Source organism: Hypanus sabinus, chromosome 9 (genome assembly GCF_030144855.1).
Source record: "Hypanus sabinus isolate sHypSab1 chromosome 9, sHypSab1.hap1, whole genome shotgun sequence".
NCBI lineage: Eukaryota > Metazoa > Chordata > Chondrichthyes > Myliobatiformes > Dasyatidae > Hypanus > Hypanus sabinus.
The window spans coordinates 133337879-133357743 of NC_082714.1; the positions used below are offsets into that span (position 1 = coordinate 133337879).

Genomic DNA, 19865 nt, shown 5'->3' on the forward strand with positions numbered 1-19865 from the left:
TTAACTACTTAGTCTACTATTTCTTTGTTGCCCATTACTACCTCTCCAAAGTCATTTTCCAGTGGTCCGATACGCTCGCCTCTCTTTTACTCATATCTGAAAAAACTTTTGGTATCTTCTTTCATATTACTGACTTCCCTTATCAGCAACGGTTACCTCATCCTCCCTTTAGAATACTACCAGTTCTTTGGGTTCTACCTATGCTGTGCCTTCTGAATTGCTCCCAAAGGCTCCAGCCGTTGCTGATCTGCTTTTATCCATTAGTGTTTCCTTCCAATCAACTTTGGCTAGCTCGCCACTCATGCCCCTGTAATTCCTTTTACTCTGAAGTAATACTGATACCTCTGTCTTCACCTTCTCACTCTCAAACTGCAGCGTAAATTCTATCATATTATCATCACTGCCTCCCAAGGGTTCCTTTACCATAAGCTCCAATCTAGTTGACTGCATATCACCCAATCCAGAATTGCTCTTTCCTTTGTGAGCTCAACCATAAGCTGTTCTAAAAAAGAAACATCTCATAGGCATTCTACAAATTTGCTCTATTGGGATTCAGCACCAACCTGTGTTTCCCAATCTATCTGCATACTACAATCACTCATGACCATTGTAACACTGCCTTTTTTTAAACATGCCTTTTCTGTTATAGTTTGTACCCCATATCCTGGCTAATGTTTGGAAGCCTGCATACAACTCCCATACACCCCTCTCTCCCTGATGTGCCAGATCAATTAAATGGATATGTTTCTAGTTGACCTGAGAAAAGACTGTACAAGTTATCCTCTGGCTCCACAGTACCACAATGCACTTTTTTTAAACTTTTAGAGGTTCTTTGAGCAGGCCAGGTAGAAAAAAATCAGTACCTTAAGATATTCGGCAGAAATTATTTTTTCTTTCAGTAATCATTTTTCTGGATTGATTCATAATTTTGGATACATTTCCTATGGCAGATCCTTGATGCAGTGTTGAATCTTTGCTCAGCTGATGCTCAAACTAATTTAATGTTTATTTGAGTTCCCCCAGCCTATCGGCTGTTCAAGTGCTGATCTTCAAGGATCCAGTTGTGATCCCATGCTGTATTACCAGGTGGGCAAAATGGCATGTGAGGCAGATGTGGGGCTATAATTACAACATAATGTTAACAGCAAATGACCTTTTTTCCTGGTAGTTTTAGTTATTAAACTTGGTAAAGTTCAAAATATTTTCATTCATATATTTTTCTGTCAGTTACTTGTTCAAAGATTCGAAGTACATACTATCAAAGAATGTATAAATTATACAACCTTGAGATATTTTTGTTTCCAGGTAGCCATTTATTAGAATTGGCTTCAAATTTTAGACACATTATCTTATGATTTGGGAGAATACTTAAAAGTTTAAAATGTTTGATTAACAATTTAGCCTTAACGGTGTTGACAAGTTTCTTTACAGCACTAGAGAAATTAGAGGTGATTCTTTTAACTGATTTCAAAGGAAGGTAAAATGTTTCCATTGATACTGCAGGACAGGGAAAGCAAGAACAGTTGTAAAAGGACAAGATTACTGCTGTGAAGAGATAGCTTCAGTGGCTTATTAAATGGTAAAATTAATGAAACCAAGAAGAAAATTGAGAAGTTCTTTGAAAGAAAGTGTTTCACATCATTATATGAAGCTTCAGAAGCAGCCATATTTCATTAGGAATTTGAGGACATTTCCAGAGATATACCCTGGAGAGCATTCTAACTGGCTGCATCACTGTCTGGTATGTGAGATGTTGGGGGCAGGAAGGTCTATCGAACAGGATCGAGTTGCAAACTTAGTCAGCTTCATAATGGACACTAGCCTCTATAGTATCCAAGACATCTTCAAGGAGCAATCCAAAATGCAGCATCCATAGCTAATGTCCCCCATCACCCAGGTCATGCCTTGCTCTTATTGCTATTGAAAGGGAGTACAGAAGCTTGAAGGTGTAAACTCAACGGTTCAGGAGCAGCTTCTTCCCCTCTGCCATTACAGTTACTGTGATCGTGTACTTTTCTGTTATAATATATTGCATTGTACTGTTGCTGCAAAGACCATTTCATGACATATGCCAGTGATATTAAATCTGATTCTGATAAAAATCTCAAATCTCAACAAAAAAATGTCATCAGACTATTACTTCTTTTTGTGAATTATTCACCCTTCACTACTGTTATCATTAGCTCTTCAACATTATCAATAACATCACCCAGCGAGCTATCCAATAACAGTAACTACTTACTGCATGGTATAAAACATACGGGTAGCAGACCATGAATTTTTAGCCTGGGTCTACTACACCACAGATATATCAGTTTCACCTGAGAGAAGAATTAAAACAGATGATTTAGTACAAGAGAAATTATTGTTGGCACTTATTTTCAGATGAATAATTACCTGAATCCACTGTTCTCTATTAATTTCCACTCCATTTGCTCTAAGTGAAGTAATAGCTCTGTCAATGATCTTGTCTACCATTTGAGTATTTCCATTAGCTTCTTCCAGTTTTGCTGCAGTAATCCAAATATGCCTGTCAGTTGGAATGTTCTCTCTTGCTTTGTTAAGAACTTTCCGAGCATTTTCATAGGTCTCCAATCTTGCTAAGGCAAGCCAGAGCTATAAAACAGAAGAACTTCAGACATGCAATTCCATAAATTGTCTATATGAAGTCCAAGTTAACGTTTAATTCTGACATGTAATTACCTCAACACTCGTAGGGCAGCATTCAACAGCCCTACTGAGCATAATCCGTGCATCCTCTGGTTCCTCCAGTTCAACTGCTGCTTTCCATAACCGCACTGAGTTTGGTACATGCTCTAGGGCTGAAGAATGTTTTAAAATATATGTAATTGGACAACTATACATTGACTACCCACTTCCACAACCCCAACCAAAAAGCAAACCTAACTGGTCTCTTACAAAATAGTACAACTTCCATTGCATTTGTATGTCCTCACACAGTATAAAGGTAGAGGCATGAAAATCTGTTTTTGAAACTAATTTATTTTCTACTATAAATGTAACAAATTTGTTTTCATTTTTTATATAAAAGACTGGTTCTAGGAGATTGAAATTTCATAACTATTAATTGCCCAAATACACACCAAATAATTGTGTGCATTGCAATAGTTAAAACTGCATAAATTATTTCACAGGTTGCAAAATCATTATAATACTGCTCATTTTAATACTGTGTTACAAAACAAGTCTAACATAAGCAGCTTTAAACCAAATGGGATTTAAAGCAGTAGTGCAGGTATATGAAATTAACACAGCAAACCAAAAAAAAATCAAAAGCAATTCTGAATCCACTTTTCACATATTCTCAGACTTATACAAAATTTACCAATATAACAGGAAAAAAATCCATTAATTACGATCAATATGAGATCACTAGTTTGCATTCCATTTCTGATCAAATTTATTAAAGATCTAAGAAAACACATCCACGTAACACTTCACCCAAAACCACCAAATTCAAAATTAAAGAGATGATTCCAGATGTGTTTTTGCATGCCCTGCATCTCTCAATTTTCTTTTAAAATATCAAAATGTTGCTAACTGCATTCTAAAAAGGAATTTTCTTCAGTGGGAAAATTATTTTCTATGTAAAGCAGCTGGGCTTCTTCATGAGTAATTCGAACACAAATTCTTTACAGCACAAAATGATAAATCAAGGACAAACATGAAGATTCAATTTTGAGGCCAACAAAAACAGCGAGATGTACAATTCACAGCTGATGAAAAACTTATAAAAGCTTGCTTTGTACTGTTCACATGTTCAGTTTCATGTATTTATTTAATAAGGCATTGGCCGTAAAAGTATAGATTTATACAAATCTGCTAAACAGATATTTCTATCACTAACATATTACTTGGAAAATTAAATTAAGTTTGATGGGACTAAAGCAATCAAAATCAATTGGAATCAAATAAAAGCATCTCCTAGGGAGAGAAATCCAAATACAGCATGCTCAGGATTTTGGTGAAACCCGAATGGAAATTTTTCTCAGATGACTGGCCATTACTGCTATTATTATCCAAACACACTTTAATGTTTATTAAATATTACACACAAGTATATTAAAACCTGGAAAGCTTAAAGGAAGTCTCAAAGAATTTAGTATGTTGCCAAACAGGCCAAAAACACTCATGAAAACGCAAGTTACAATTAGCTAACTGTTTTGGATAGGATCTTTACAGCTAATATTCTACCTGCCTTCCCGGATTACTTAAAATAAATCCCAATGGCAAATGAAAAATATGTCACTTTCTCTGAAGTTTTTTCCCCTCTCTTTGTAAATGAAGATGGTTAGATCAAAAGATGCAAGAAGTTTAAGTGCAAACTCAGTATTTACCTTTTCGCAAAACTCGCTTCTTTGCTCTGATGTCTGTTTCCAATTCTGCAGCACGTATGTATATGCGAACAGATTGTGGCAGATGACGGACAGCGTTGGCTACCACTGCTTTAGCTGTGTCACCAGGTTGCAATCGAGCTGCCTCCAACCAAACATCTTCACTCTAGAAATAGAGATTGAAAAATAATCTAGGCTAACTGTAGTTCAATTTTATAAACAAGTTAAACTTAAACTAAACAAACAAGTACTTAAGCAGAAAAATTAATAAAGTAAAATGCACCAGAACACTTTGCAGGAGTATTACCAAACAAAATCTGATAAGAATCTTGGTTAAGAAGTAGAAATAAAGAAGCATCTTAAAAACATAAGGGTAGAATTCTGGACTCAAAGTCTTGAAAATTCAGACCACAGCCACCACAGGTGGGGTGATAAGTATTGGAAACACAAAGTACACGGCAGATGCAGTGGTCAAAACAACACGTATCAAAGCTGCATGAACTCAACAGGTCAGGCAGCATCCGTTGACTGCTCATTTCAACAGATGCTGCCCAACCTGCTGAGTTCATCCAGCTTTTGTATGTGTTGATAAATATTGGAGATGCTCATAACCAGGACTGGAGGATCTCAATTATCTGTAAGCTGTAAGCAGAGAGAGGCTTCTGCCCTAATCCCCCTTAGGGAATCTTTTTTTACTTCCCTCTCAGTTCAGACACAGAACCTTAACCCAAATAATCAACATGCACTCATTGCTTCCACAGATACCACTGAACCTGAGTTCTTCAAAGACTGTCCTTAATTCCATATTGCAGCATTCAAAGTCTACTTTGTGTTAATCTAATGAACCTTCGTTTTCATCCTAGCCTGTATTAACATTGGCTCAAACTGACAATTTGCAAATAATTGCAAGAATGGATCAGTAGGCAACTTGAATCTATCTAATTATGTGGGCAGCAAATAACAACTCTGATCACCAGTGATCAGTACTTAAAATGGATCAGTATTTCTCAAAGATCATTTCTAATTTGTGCACAGCAAATTTCAACCATTCTAGACCTACAAAATGACTGTAAACAATCTTATTCTCATCACTAAACTATTAGATGACTCTCAAATCCTTGCTATTGACCTGCATTTCTCCCCCTTTGCAATAAACCATATATGGATTATTCTTGTCAAAACTGCTGCACAAAGCAAATTGTTGTCCTGTAATCAGAAATGGTAATGATAATTCTGATTTTGAAATAATCCTGCACAAGAGAAGTAAATTGTAAAAGCTTCAGAAGCCTAGCAAATACACCAGAAATTCATTTCATTTCTGCCTAATATTGAATGACAAAGGGTAAAAGGGGAATGCCAGAATTAACACCAGGTTTCGAGAAGCAGTGCACAAGTAAAATAACTGGGGAAAAAATCAGTTTTAGCAATTATACTTGTACAATAATTGGTAAATAGTAAAATTATTTGATTTTACAAATTACAGATTTTCTTACATCTATAAAGTAAGCACAAAACTATTAAGAGGTATTCATTTTATATATAAGATGAAATACAGTTAAACAGATAAAACAAATATTAAACAGAGTTCTTGTCAAATTCCCAAGTGACAAGCATAGTCAGCACTCGATACAAGTAATCTGAAAATATTGATTACCTTTGGACACATCTCTGTTCCTTTCATTATTAAATTCCTAGCCACCTGCAGTTTGCCCGTTACTTCCTCAAGTCTTGCGGATGCAATCCACGCTGGAGGATGATGAGGGTTGGTTTCACGTACAGATTTTAGCAGTAATCTGGCTTTTTTGATGTCACTGTTGTAAAACAGTATTGCAATGTAAATAGATATTTTTATAAACCATTAAAACATTAGTCAAAGTTGACTAAAAGGAAATAAAACATTTCCATTTATATATGTAGTGTAAAAAGCACTTCTGTACTAATAATTTTTTTTAAATCTCAGTTTATCAACTTAATAAATCCCCTATTTAACAGCATTAATTAGTCTGTTAAAATCAATTGTTACATCTATAAGACTGCTACTATTCTGCTAGCTCTGAACTCACAAATCCAGCATTTTGCCTACAAATTACGAATACTTCCATTTCCTTTGAGAAGCTCAAAACTGGAATATTTTCTAAAGTGTTGTTTGATTTGGCCTCAACTTGGAAGCTCTCATTTATTTGGATGGAGTAAGAGAAGAATGATGTTAGGTGTTCATAGTAAACCATGGCTTATGCCATGTTTATTTAAATTTCCAAATAGAGTAAGATAACAAATAAAAATAAAAGGATCATCAAGATCCTATGGTCACAAATCATAGTAGCTTAAATTAGAATTATGATGGTGATTATCAAAGCTACATCTTATTGGCAATAAAATACACTTACTTAATGTCTCCACCATGTGTTGGAATCATAGAATTCAAATCTGTCAAATAGCCTTTGGGGTCCACAACAGTTTGCCCACTAACAGAATCAGATACCTTCAGGAGAAAAAAAAAACATTAATTTTTCCTGATACAAAACTGAGACAGATGTTAGACATCTTTTTGCAATAGTTCGATGAAATTGTAATTACTATGTTTTTCCCCCATAAAGGAAGAGAACAAGAAATAGAAATAGGCCGCTCCCTCTGCCGTTCAACGAGGTCATGGCTAAAACTTTATTTCAGATGTTGTTTTCCTTATCTATCTGCAACTCATTCCTCCAATTTCCAGAAATCTATCAATGACTTATTTACACATTTATCCAGGGTGGACAATTCACAATGAAATAAAAGATAAAATCCTCACCATTTTATTGATAAATGGCCTACTGCTTCCAATGAGACTGCAATTTCCTAATTCTAGACTCTTAAGCATGGGAAACATTCCCTGATACCACTCAAATCGAGCCTTCTGAAAATGTTATACTTTTCAGTGAGGTATTTTCTCATTTTTCTAAATTTTATATAATAGAGATACACCACTTTTCACTTTGTATAAATTTGGCCTTCGTTTAACCTTGTTGATCTTCACTTACTTGACTCAGTCTCATGTCCATCAGGGTGTTTCGGGCTTGACCAATTTTTCTCATGTCCAACTCTCCTGATCCAGGTGTCATTCCACCTGGGTAAGGTGTATTCAAGCCACCAGGATAAGGCGATGTCAATCCAGAAAATTGCTGCAATGAAAACATTAAACATTTCCAACTTTGCTATGGATTAAGTGAAGCATAATTGGAAAATCCTGAACAAACAGAATTAATTAATTGCTTATTCTATAAACTCAGTTACATAGCTTAATTTAAGTTGACACTTGGTGGTTATTTTTAAACTTTTGTAGTGAAAATGTCTCAATAGATGCACAAACTAACAACTCTAAAATAAACAAGGGAAATGAAGTACTTGGTTCATTTTCTGATGGTGGTAGGGGATCTTTATGCATTGAAAAAAAAAAGGTCATTCCATTCATGGAAAAAATCTTCAAAAACACAGCAACTCATAAAATGCAATCAGTACTTATGATTACAGTGAAGAAAAAAAGATAAGTAGAATTAAAAGTTTGGGGGAAGGGAGCGAGAAATACATGGTGATAGGTGAAATCAGGAGGGGGAAGGGTGAAGTAAAGAACTGGGAAATTGATTGGTGAAAGAGATACAGGGCTAAAGAAGGGGGAAATTTAATAGGAGAGGAAATTTAAAGGCCCTGGAAGAAAGTAAGGGGGAGAGGCACCAGAGATGGACAGGCAAGGAGATAGGGATAATAGGAGATACGAAAAAGGGAATGGGGAATGGTGAAGTGGGGGGGGGGCAGGGGTGGCCATTATCAGGAGTTCAAGGAACAATGTTCATACCATCAAGTTGGAAGCTACCCAGATGGAATACAAGGTGTTGTTTCTCCAACCTGACTGTGGCCTTATCGCGGCAGTAGAGGCGCTAGGGATAGATATATTGGTATGGGACTGGGAGGTGGAATTAAGATGGGAGGCCACTGGGAGATCCAGCTTTTTCTGGTGGACAGAGTATAGGTGCTCGGCAAAGTGGACTCCCAATCTACATCAGGTCTCACGATATACAGGAGTTCACACCAGCAGCACCAGACACAGTACATGACCCAAACAGACTCAAGTTTTTTTTTCCTTTCAGTTAGCACTGACAAAGGGTCCCGGCCCAAAACGTTGACTGTACTTCCTATAGATGCTGCCTGGCCTGCTGCGTTCCACCAGCATTGTGTGTGTGTCACAGATGAAGTGCTGCCTCACCTGTATATCATGGGGAAAACCTTCCTAATCACTGTGCATGCCTACATGAAATGCTGTCACAGAAAAGGAGCATCAGAGATCTTCACCACCCAGGCCGTGCTCTTTTATCACTGCTGGTAGAAGGCAGAGGTGCCTCAGGACTCACACCACCAGGTTCAAGAACAGTTACTACCCCTCAACCATCAGGTTCTTGAACAAGAGGGGATAACTGCACTCATTTAGAGACTCTGCTGGATTGTTATTTATTGCTATTTACTTATTCCTGCATTTGCACAGATTGCTACAGTTAACAATTCCTGATGTTTATAGTTACTGTTCTATACATTTGCTAAGTATGCCTGCAGAAAGAATCTCAGGGTTATATGTGGCGATATGTATGTACTCTGATGATAAATGTTCCTATGAACTTTGAACAGTGCTAAAAAAAGTAAAACTGATACAAAATTAAGCAAACGAGTTTGTACCTCAGTTAACAAGACTAATACAGACACCAATATCACCTCTCTTTCACTTCTCTCACCTTCCTGATCTGCCCACTATCCAGTCACTCATCCTACCAGTTCCCCATCTCACCTTTTTCCATATTTGATTGCGACCAGATTTCTTCCTCAGCCGTGATACATATGCCTATCACCTTTCGACTTCTTATATCATTCCCACTCTTCTCCCTCTCACCTGGATCCACCCCTCACTCACTAGCTCTAGCTCCACTCTTTCTTTCCAGGCCTGCTGAGAAGTTTGACCCAAAACATGAACTGTTCATTTCCCTCCATAGATGCTGCCTGACCCGATCTGTGTTGCTTCAATACAAACACTAAACATTTACAAAACATTGATATACTTGATTAAATGCAGGAGTAGTACAAATGAATACAACTTTGAATCATATGGTTGCTTTTTAATCACATTATATGTTAACAAATAGTTTAAAATGGGAAAGCTGCACTGCCACCTGGTGGTTGAAATAAAATTATACAGATTGACAGCTGTTGAATTGCAATCCCTATTCCCTACCATCTATCCAAATACTTATAAATCCAGTTCCTTAAAATTCAAGGAACATACAAACTTCACATATTGACCAGAACTCCAATACTGTAAAAGGACTGGATGAAGTCTGAAGACCTCCAACTTACCATGCACACCTTTGCCAAAAAGCACCTGTCCCAATCCACACTAACCAGATCCTTTTCTGATACCACCAAAATTTGCCTTTCCCCAATTCAGAATCTAAACCCAAGGAGCAGCCCTATCCTTTTCTGTAATTATTTCAAAACTAATGGCGTCACTATCACTAGCTCCAAATGTAACCTGACAGACTTCTGTCATCTGCCCTGTCTCATTCTCTAACAGGAGATCTAGTATAACACTCTCCTTTATATATTAAGGAATCTTTCCTAAACATATTTTACAACTCTTTCCCATCCAGCCCTTTAACGATATGGCATCCCAGATGATGTGAAAGGTTAAAGTCACCCATTATCACCGACTGCTGCAAGAAACTTAAGGCTGTGATGATAGGTACTATCTCATCCTTGTGTTTCTTGCAGCAGTTTGTGATCTCCTACAACTGTGCTCCTCCAAGTCCTGCTGAGTACTGGGTGGTCTATAATGTAATCTCATTAATATGGTCATCCCTTCCTCACTCCTCTGTTCTACCCATACAGCTTCAGTAGACAAGCTTTTGGCCTGTTTTGTCCAAGCACTGCTGTGACATTTTCTCAGACTGGTAATGCCACCCCTCTCACTGCAAAACCAAATGTCCAAACCAACAGAACCCCAGAACATTGAACTGCCATTCCTGCCTCTTCTGCAACCAAGTCTCGCTCGGAGCCACAATGTCATAATTCCATGTGCTGATCCATGCTCTGAACTCATCAGCCTTTCCTACAATACTCCTTGCATTGAAATCGATGCAACTCAAAGTATTATTCCCACCACGCTCAACCTTGTTATTTATCTTTGCATGGAGGATTAACGACATGTTTTCCCTACAACTATCCACTTTGGCACTCTAGTTCCCATTCCCCTAGAACTAGTTAACCCCCCCCCCCCCACCCATGCAACAGTAAGAAACCTTCTCACAGGATATTAGCCTTCTCCAAAACAGTCTCTGCAATTCACTCTTGGAATTGTAGTTCCTACACCTGGCAACAATTCCATAAATCTCTCAACTCCCTCCTATATCTCTACGCACCTTCTAAATGGGGCACCTAAAAGAGAACATAATACTTCAGTTGATGCCAGAGCAGTTTTTTTATAATGGTTCAAGCTTGACTTCCCTACTTTTATACTCTGTACTATGTTGATAAAGCCCATAATTCACATGTTATTATTGCTCAACCTACTTCCTTCGCTTCTGCATCCATCTTCTAAATTGTCTCTCATCCACTCTACCAAAATGCCTCCTATTTCCTTACGTTGAACGTCATCTACCATATCTGCCCATTCCACCATCCTGTTTTGTACCTTGCTGCAACCCATCTTCTTTCACAGTTTGCAACACTGCCAAGTATATTACAATCAAAAATTGAGAAATTGCGGCTTGCGCCCCAAGTAAAGGTCAATTATTGGACAATGACCCTGATAATCTTCTAAAAATATGACGTAACCTTCTGCCTGGAGGTCGGTGACAAGTGGAGTGCCACAGGGATCTGTCCTGGGACCCCTGTTATTTGTGATTTTTATAAATGACCTGGATGTAGAGGCGGAAGGATGGGTGAGTAAGTTTGCGGATGACATGAAGATTGGAGGAGTTGTGGATGGAACTGCAGGTTGTCGAAGGTTACAAGAGGATATAGACAGGCTGCAGAGTTGGGCAGACAAATGGCAGGTGGAATTCAATCCAGACGAGTGTGAGGTGATGCATTTTGGAAGGACAAACCAGAAGACTGAGTACAGGATTAATGGTCAGTTACTTAAGAATCTGGATGAACAAAGGGACCTTGGGGTTCAAATCCATACATCCCTCAAGGTCGCTTCGCAGGTTGATAGGGTAGTTAAGAAGGCTTATGGGATGCTAGGCTTCATTAACAGGGGGATTGAGTTCAAGAGTCGAGAGGTCATGTTGCAACTCTACAAATCTCTGGTGAGACTGCACTTACAGTATTGTGTTCAATTCCGGTCACCTCATTTTAGAAAGGATGTGGAAGCTATGGAGAGGGTGCAAAGGAGATTTACCAGGATGTTGCCTGGTTTGGAGAACAAGTCATATGAAGCAAGGTTAGCAGAGCTGGGACTTTTCGCTTTGGAGTGTAGAAGAATAAGAGGGGACTTGATAGAGGTCTACAAGATTATTAGAGGCATAGATAGGGTGGATAGTCAGTACCTATTTCCCAGGGCACCAATAGCAAACACCAGAGGGCATATGTACAAAATTAAGGGAGGGAAGTTTAGGGGAGATATCAGGGGTAAGTTATTTGTTTGTTTGTTTGGTGTGTTGTTTTTTTTTCTCTTTTTTTTTAAAAACACAAAGGGTTGTGAGTGTCTGGAATGACTTGCCAGGGATGGTGGTGCAGGCTAAAACATTAGGGGTATTTAAGAGCTTCTTGGACAGGCACATGGATGAAAGAAAAATAGAGGGTTATGGGGTAGTGTGCGTTTAGTACTTTTTTTTAAGGATTATATGGGTCAGCACAACATGGAGGGCTGAAGGGCCTGTACTGTGCTGTAATGTTCTATGGTTCTATAAAACAAACACAATGGAAAGTCAAAAATAATGCTCCCTGTAAACTTAATCTCCTTGAAGTTTAAATGTTGATTTTCCAACAAATATTCCAATATGTAACACTTCTTCACCAGCTGTCTGAGTAGTCATACTAACAAATGTGTAACATCCAAATATGCAATAGATACATATACAGTGCCAGAGTATCAACCCCCCCCCCCCCAGAGGTTTTCACGTTTTTCAACATCAAATCATGGTGGATTAAATTTGGCCTTTTTTGACACTGATGAACAGAAAAGACTCCTGTGTCAAAGTGAAAACAAATTTCTATAAATTGGTCAAATTTAGTACAATTATTAAACACAAAATAATTGACTGCATAATTACTCACTTACTTGAAGTCAGTATTCAGTAGATGCATCTTTGACAGCAAATATAGCCTTAAGTCAGTGTGGAAATGTCTCTAACAGCTTGACACATCTGGATACTGCAAATTTTTCCCAATTCCTTTTTACAAAACTGCTCGAGCTGTCAGATTGCACGGGGATAATAAGTGAACATCTTTTTCAAGTCCAGTCACAAATTCTCAATTGGACTGAAGTCTTGACTTTGACTTGGCCACTCCACAACATTAACTTTGTTGATTTTAAGCCATTCCTATGTAGCTTTGGTTCTATGCTTGGGGTCACTGTCTTGCTGGAAAACAAATCTCCAAAGTTGCAGTTCTCTTGCAGACTGCATCAGATTTTCTTCCAGGATTCCCCTGTATTTTGCTGAATTCAATTTACCATTAACCTTCCAGAGCCTGCTACAGTGAACCATCCTCACAGCATGATGCAGACACCACCATGCCTCACAGTAGGAATGGTGTGTTTTTGATGATGTACGGTGTTTGGCTTACACCAAACATAGGGATTAGTCTGTTGGCCAAAAAGCTCCATTTTACTTTCATCAGACCATAGAACCTTCTTCCAGCTAGCTTCAGAATTTCCCACATACCTTCTGGCAAACTCTAGCGAAGAGTTCAGTAGAATTTCTTTTCCCCAAAAGTGGCTTTCTCTTTGCCACTCTCCCATAAAGCTGTTACTGGTGAAGCACCCGAGCAACAGTTGTTGTATGCACAGTCTCTCCCATCTCAGCCAATGAAGCTCATCTCTCCCATCTCAGTCACTGAAGCCTGTACCTCTCCAGACATGCCATAGATCTCTTGGTGGCCTCCCTCACTATCCCCTTTCTAGCACATTCAGTTTCTGAGGATGGTGTGGTGTAGGCAGATTTACTGCTGTGCCATATTCTTTCTATTTTTTGATCGTGTGGACAGTCAGAGGCTTTTTCCCAGGGCTGAAATGGTTGCCACAAGAGGACACAGGTTTAAGGTGCTGGGGAGTAGATACAGAGGAGAGACATTGGGTAAGTTTTTTTTAAAAAACGCAGAGAGTGGTGAGTGCATGGAATGGGCTGCTGGCAATGGTGGTGGAGGCAGATACGATAGGGTCTTTTAAGAGACTTTTGGATAGGTACATGAAGCTTAGAAAAATAGAGGGCTATGGGTAAGCCTAATAATTTCTACAGTAGGGACCTGTTTGGTACAACTTTGTGGGCCGAAGGGCCTGTAGCATGCTGTACGTTTTCTCTGTTTCTATGATTGACTTAACCGTACTCCAAGGGATATTTAGCCACTTGGAAATTTTCTTGTATCCATTTCCCGACTTTGTGCGTTTCAACATTTTACGGAGTTCCTTAGAGTGTTCTTTTGTCTTCATGGTGTAGTTTTTGCCAGGATATTGACTTATCAGCAGTTAGATCTTCCCAATGCAGGTGTGTTTTTACTATAATCAACTGAAACACCTCGACCGCACAAAGGTTGCCAGAAACAGACTTCCACTTGACTCACTATGTGACTTCTGAAACCAACCGGCTGCACCAGTAATGATTTGGTGATAAATGGGGTGAATACTTATGCAATTACTGTGTTTTATATCTGTAAGTAATTTTGATCACTTTGTAGAGATCTGTTTACACTTTGCCACAGAAGAGTCCTTTTTGGTTGATCAGTGTTAAAAAAGCCAAATTAAATCCACTGTGATTCAATGTTGTAAAACACGAAATTTCTTGGGGGGGGGGGGGGGCCCAATACTTTTTATAGGCACTGTATAATTGGACTAATTTTTCTGTAGACATGTTTTCTAATAACAGAAGTGTTTTTTTTATTCTGGACATATTCTTTCCCAGTTAAAAATATCCAGGTCATCTTCCTTTATACCAGGGCCAAAAAGAAGTATTCTCAGCAGAAAAATTATTGAGTAAGTCTATACATTTTCAGAGGTAAATTTACTTTGTTCATAAATACCAAAACATCATGGAACACAGAAGCACAGGTAGGAAAACAAAAGTAGCAAAGTCCCTTGATTCTGCTTCATTATTTACTAGGATCATGGAGAAAATAAACACCATCCCTAGTACTATCCGAAAATATATAGACTTAGACTTGCTTGTTATCCAAACCCTTGATCAGCATTAATCGTGTGTGCACCCAACAAATTACCACAATTGCAAACAAGAGAAAAATCTGCAGATGCTGGAAATCCAAACAACGTACACAAAATACTGGTGGAACTCAACAGGCCAGGCAGCATGTATGGAAAAGAGTAAACAGTAGTGTTTCGGGCTGAGACTCTTCGACAGGTCCTTCGCTATTCCACGTCCTCTTTTCCCCTCTCTCACCTCCTCTCCTTGCCCACCCATTGACTCCCTATGGTGCTTCTCCCTCCTTTTCTTCCTTCCATGGCCTTCTGCTCTCTTCTATCAGACTCCTCCTTCACCAATCAACTTCCCAGCTCTTTACTTCATCCTTTCTCCACCCAGTTTCACCTATCATCTTGGGTTTCGCTCTCCCTTTCCATCTCGCCGCACCTTTTAAATCTACTCCTCAGCTTTTCTCCTCTGGTCCAGCCAAAGGGTCTCAGCCTGAAACATCAACTCTACTCTTTTCCCATGGATGCTGCCTGGCTTGCTGAGTTGCCTCAGCATTTTGTGTGTGTTGAAATGACCCCAATCACCTTGATTAGAGTAGTTCAAAAATTTACAATTTACTTAGCAATCATTCCTCTTCAGTCCAAAGAGGATCATCATTTAAAGAACTATAGCCTTGAATGCTAAATGCTTTCAACATCTACTTTTCAATCATTCGCTGAATCTTATGTCTCTGGTGAATATCAGATAACATCAATTTAATGCAACAAAGCACCTTCCAAGGATCAATCAAATGCACATCTTTTAGTTGATATTTGGTTCATTACCGTCACGTATACCAAGAAAGAGTGAAAGTTTCTGTTTGCACACCATCCAGACAGATCATTTCAGACACAAGTGCATTGGGAAAAAAACAGAATACAAAATATAGTGTTAAAGATGCAGAGTAAGTGCAGTGCAGGCAGACAAATTCCAAGGGCCTCAACTTAATGACCGAGAGATCAAGTGCTCATCGCTGTCATAAGAGCATCACAACAACCAGTATGAAGTTATGGAAACTTAAATTGTATGAAGAACTTTATTTGTGCTCCAGTTGTGATCCTATCAAAGTATATCAAGATCATACTACATGCAAAATGATTAATATAATTCAACACAATAAAATAATGAGATCACCCTTTTTCTAATGCAACTGAAGATTTGCATGCGAGGTATAAAGTAACACTGACCGTTTGCCTGGGATCCACAGATGTGTGCTGTTCTCCAGTTTGCAAATGTTTGGCAAAGAAACTGTCTGGTACAGGTGTCAATTTCTCATAGCGAGGGTTCCTCTGACGTTTGTTACGAGCATCACCAACTTCAGGAATACTCAGCCATTCTTCTTCTGTAACTTCTGACAGCTTCCTCTGAAGAGATTTTAAACATCAGAATGTTCCCACACATCAATTTGCTAATTTGAACCACAACAAAAATTATCTGGCCAGTCATCAACATAAAAACCCCATTTCCAGAAAAGTTGGGATATTTTCTAAAATGCAATAAAAACAAAAATCTGTGATATGTTAATTCATGTGAAACTTTATTTAACTGACAAAAGTACAAAGAAAAGAGTTTCAATAGTTTTACTGACTAGCTTAATTGTATTTTGGTTAAACGTCAAATCACTAAGATTGGTCAGCAGAATGGGAATCTGACAGTTAATCATGATGAGATAAATAAGGCATTTCAAGATTTCTATACCTCCCTGTATCAATCTGAATTTCCTCAAGATTATAATACCATGTCTGATTTTCTGGGGAAATTAAATTTTCCAAGGTTATCATCTGATGATCTTTTGATATTGGATACTCCTATTACGGATGTAGAAATTAAAGGGGCTATTTCCTCAATGAATTCTGGGAAAGCACCGGGTCCAGATGGTTATACAGTTGAATTTTTTAAATTTTTTTCCGCTACTCTTTCCCCTTGGTTAGGTAAGATTTTTGAGGAGGCCATTAGATTAGGGAATTTGCCACAATCTTTTTATAGAGCTTCCATTTCTCTAATATTGAAGAAAGATAAAGACCCTACTAATTGTGCTTCTTATAGACCTATATCTTTATTGAATGTAGACTCCAAGATTTTTTCTAAGTTACTGGCATCTAGATTGGAGAAGGTATTACCCAAAATTATTTCAGATGATCAAACTGGCTTTATTAAAAATCGTTATTCTTTTTTTAACATTAGGAGATTGTTGAATATTGTTTATACTCCCTCACATGATACTTCAGAATGCGTGATTTCATTAGATGCGGAGAAAGCATTTGACAGAGTTGAATGGCCTTACTTATTTAATGTGTTGGAGAAGTTTAATTTTAGTCCGATATTTATATCATGGATTAAATTGATTTATCATACTCCAGTAGCCTCAGTGGTTACCAATATTCAAAGATCTCCCTTTTTTCGCCTATTTCGGGGCACTAGACAGGGATGTCCTCTTAGTCCATTACTATTTAACATTGCCTTAGAACCTTTGGCAATTGCCATCAGACAATCACAGGATATTTTGGGTATTAATCGTGGGACAGATATTCATAAGTTATCTTTGTATGCAGATGATTTATTACTATTCATTTCTAACCCGGAGAAATCCATTCCAGCAGCTTTATCATTATTGGCTCAATTTAGTGAGTTTTCTGGGTATAAGTTAAATCTTAATAAAAGTGAATTGTTTCCATTAAATAAACGGGTCCCAATTTATGGAAATTTACCCTTTAAATTAGTTAATGACTCTTTTACTTATTTAGGGATCAAAATCACAAAGAACCATAAAGATTTGTTTGGATTTAATTTTTTACCCTTAATTGATCAGATTAAAGGTTTGTTTACTAAGTGGTCACCTTTGTCTCTATCTCTAATAGGCAGGATTAATGCTATTAAGATGGTTATTTTACCTAAGTTTTTATATATTTTTCAAGCGATACCGATTTTTATCCCGAAATCTTTTTTTACTAATGTTGACTCTAAAATTTCTTCATATATATGGCAGTATAAAAATCCCAGGTTAGGTAAAACATATTTACAGAAGACAAAAAAGGAAGGCGGGTTAGCATTACCTAATTTCAGATTTTACTATTGGGCAGCTAATATTAGATATTTGTTATGCTGGTTGAAAGATGGGGGTGGATCTTTTGGCCCTTGTTGGGTGAGTTTAGAAACTAAATCGGTATCAGCTTATGCTTTGGGTTCTATTTTAGGGACTTCTCTCCCTTTTGCTCTTTCTAAATTGCCGAAACGAATTGACAACCCGATAGTTAAACATACATTGCGTATATGGTTTCAATTTCGGAGATTTTTTGGGTTGACTCAATTAGTTTTAAATAGTCCTATTGTATCTAATTGTTTTTTTCACCCTTCCATTATAGATCAAGCTTATTCAGCTTGGAAAACTAAGGGATTACTAAGATTTTCTGATTTATTTTTAGATAATTGTTTCATGTCTTTTGAACAATTATCCAACAGATATAACTTGCCGAGATTTCATTTTTTTAGATATTTACAGATTAGACATTTTTTAAGTTCTGTACTCTCTACTTTCCAAATTTTGTGCCTTCAGATACTTTGGAGAGTTTATTTGAATTAGACCCTTTTCAAAAAGGGCTTATTTCAAAACTTTATAATATAATTATGAAGATACGTTCAGAGCCCCTTTATAAGACTAAACAGGATTGGGAAAGAGAGCTTAGTTTTAGTATTTCTAGTGAGAATTGGGATAGAATTCTTCAATTAGTTAATACATCATCGTTATGTGCCAAACATTCACTAATACAATTTAAGGTTGTACATAGGGCCCATATGTCCAAGGATAAATTAGCTCATTTTTACTCTCATATAAGTCCTATTTGTGATAGATGTCATTCTGAAATTGCGTCTTTAACTCACATGTTTTGGTCGTGTTCATTTTTGGAGAAATATTGGAAAGATATTTTTGATATTATTTCTGCGGTTTTGAATATTGATTTACAACCTCATCCTATTACCGCAATTTTTGGTTTACCAATGTTAGATTCACAGCATTTATCTTCTTCAGCCCGTCGAATGATTGCATTTCTAACTCTGATGGCTAGAAGATCTATATTGTTGAATTGGAAAGAAATTGATCCTCCCACTGTATTTAATTGGTTCTCTCAAACTATGTTATGTTTAAATTTAGAAAAAATTAGAAGTGGTACTTTTGAGACTTCTATTAAATTTGAAAAGTTATGGAGACCATTTATTCAACATTTTCATATGATGTAATATGACCCTGTGCCAAGTACATTTGATTTCCTAGCTTTTAGCTTATGTATTTTGAGAGGACCGGAAGTGACGGCATTGATGAATACTTATTTTTGTGAGATATTATAAACAGCCCACTTTTTTTTTTCTCCTTCTCTTTTGTTTGTTTTTCTTTCTTTTATATTACTTATTAGTTATAGTTATTAGATTAGATTAGTTAGTTTTGCATTATATAAATTTTTTTTTGTTTTTTTTTCTTCTTTTTTCTGTTTTTTTTATATTATACATTATGAAATATTTAGATTTACTATGTCCATACATATATCTTATGGCTTATGTCTTGGTAAACTCATTTATATTGTAACTATTATGTATGTTTTTTTTTCATATGTAATGGAATGTGTATGTTGGTAATTTCTTTATCAATATATCATCTGTATTCTGTCCATATTACTAATATTAATAAAAAGATTTAGAAGGAAAGGAAAGCTTAATTGTATTTTGTAAATATACACAAATTTAGAATTTGGTGGCTGCAACACACTCAACAAAAGTTGGGACAGAGTTAAAATAAGATTGAAAAGTGCACGGAATATTCAAGTAACACCGATTTGGAAGACTCTACATTAAGCAGGTTAATTGGTAGCAGGTGAGGTATCATGACTGGGTATAAAAGTAGCATCCGTCAAAGGCTGTCTTTGCAAGCAAGGATGGGTTGTGGCTCACCCCTTTGTGCCAAAATTCGTGAGAGAATTGTTAGTCAGTTCAAAAGGAACATTTCCCAACGCAAGATTTTAGGTCTTTCAACATCTACAGTACATAATATTGTGAAAAGATTCAGAGAAATCTCAGTGCGTAAAGGGCAAGGTCGGAA

General features: G+C 37.2%; 1 protein-coding gene across 1 annotated transcript in view; it reads right to left on the bottom strand.

The window, feature by feature from the left end:
* Positions 1 to 19865, bottom strand: part of prpf6 (PRP6 pre-mRNA processing factor 6 homolog (S. cerevisiae)) — an 87546-nt gene that overhangs the window by 46266 nt on the left and 21415 nt on the right. Inside the window, exons 5-11 of the mRNA XM_059980613.1 lie at positions 15964 to 16140; positions 7376 to 7516; positions 6743 to 6837; positions 6010 to 6166; positions 4359 to 4521; positions 2704 to 2822; positions 2398 to 2616 (exon numbers count right to left, since the gene is read on the bottom strand). Coding sequence (XP_059836596.1) covers positions 2398 to 2616; positions 2704 to 2822; positions 4359 to 4521; positions 6010 to 6166; positions 6743 to 6837; positions 7376 to 7516; positions 15964 to 16140 — 1071 coding nt within the window. The remainder of the gene's footprint in view (positions 1 to 2397; positions 2617 to 2703; positions 2823 to 4358; positions 4522 to 6009; positions 6167 to 6742; positions 6838 to 7375; positions 7517 to 15963; positions 16141 to 19865) is intronic.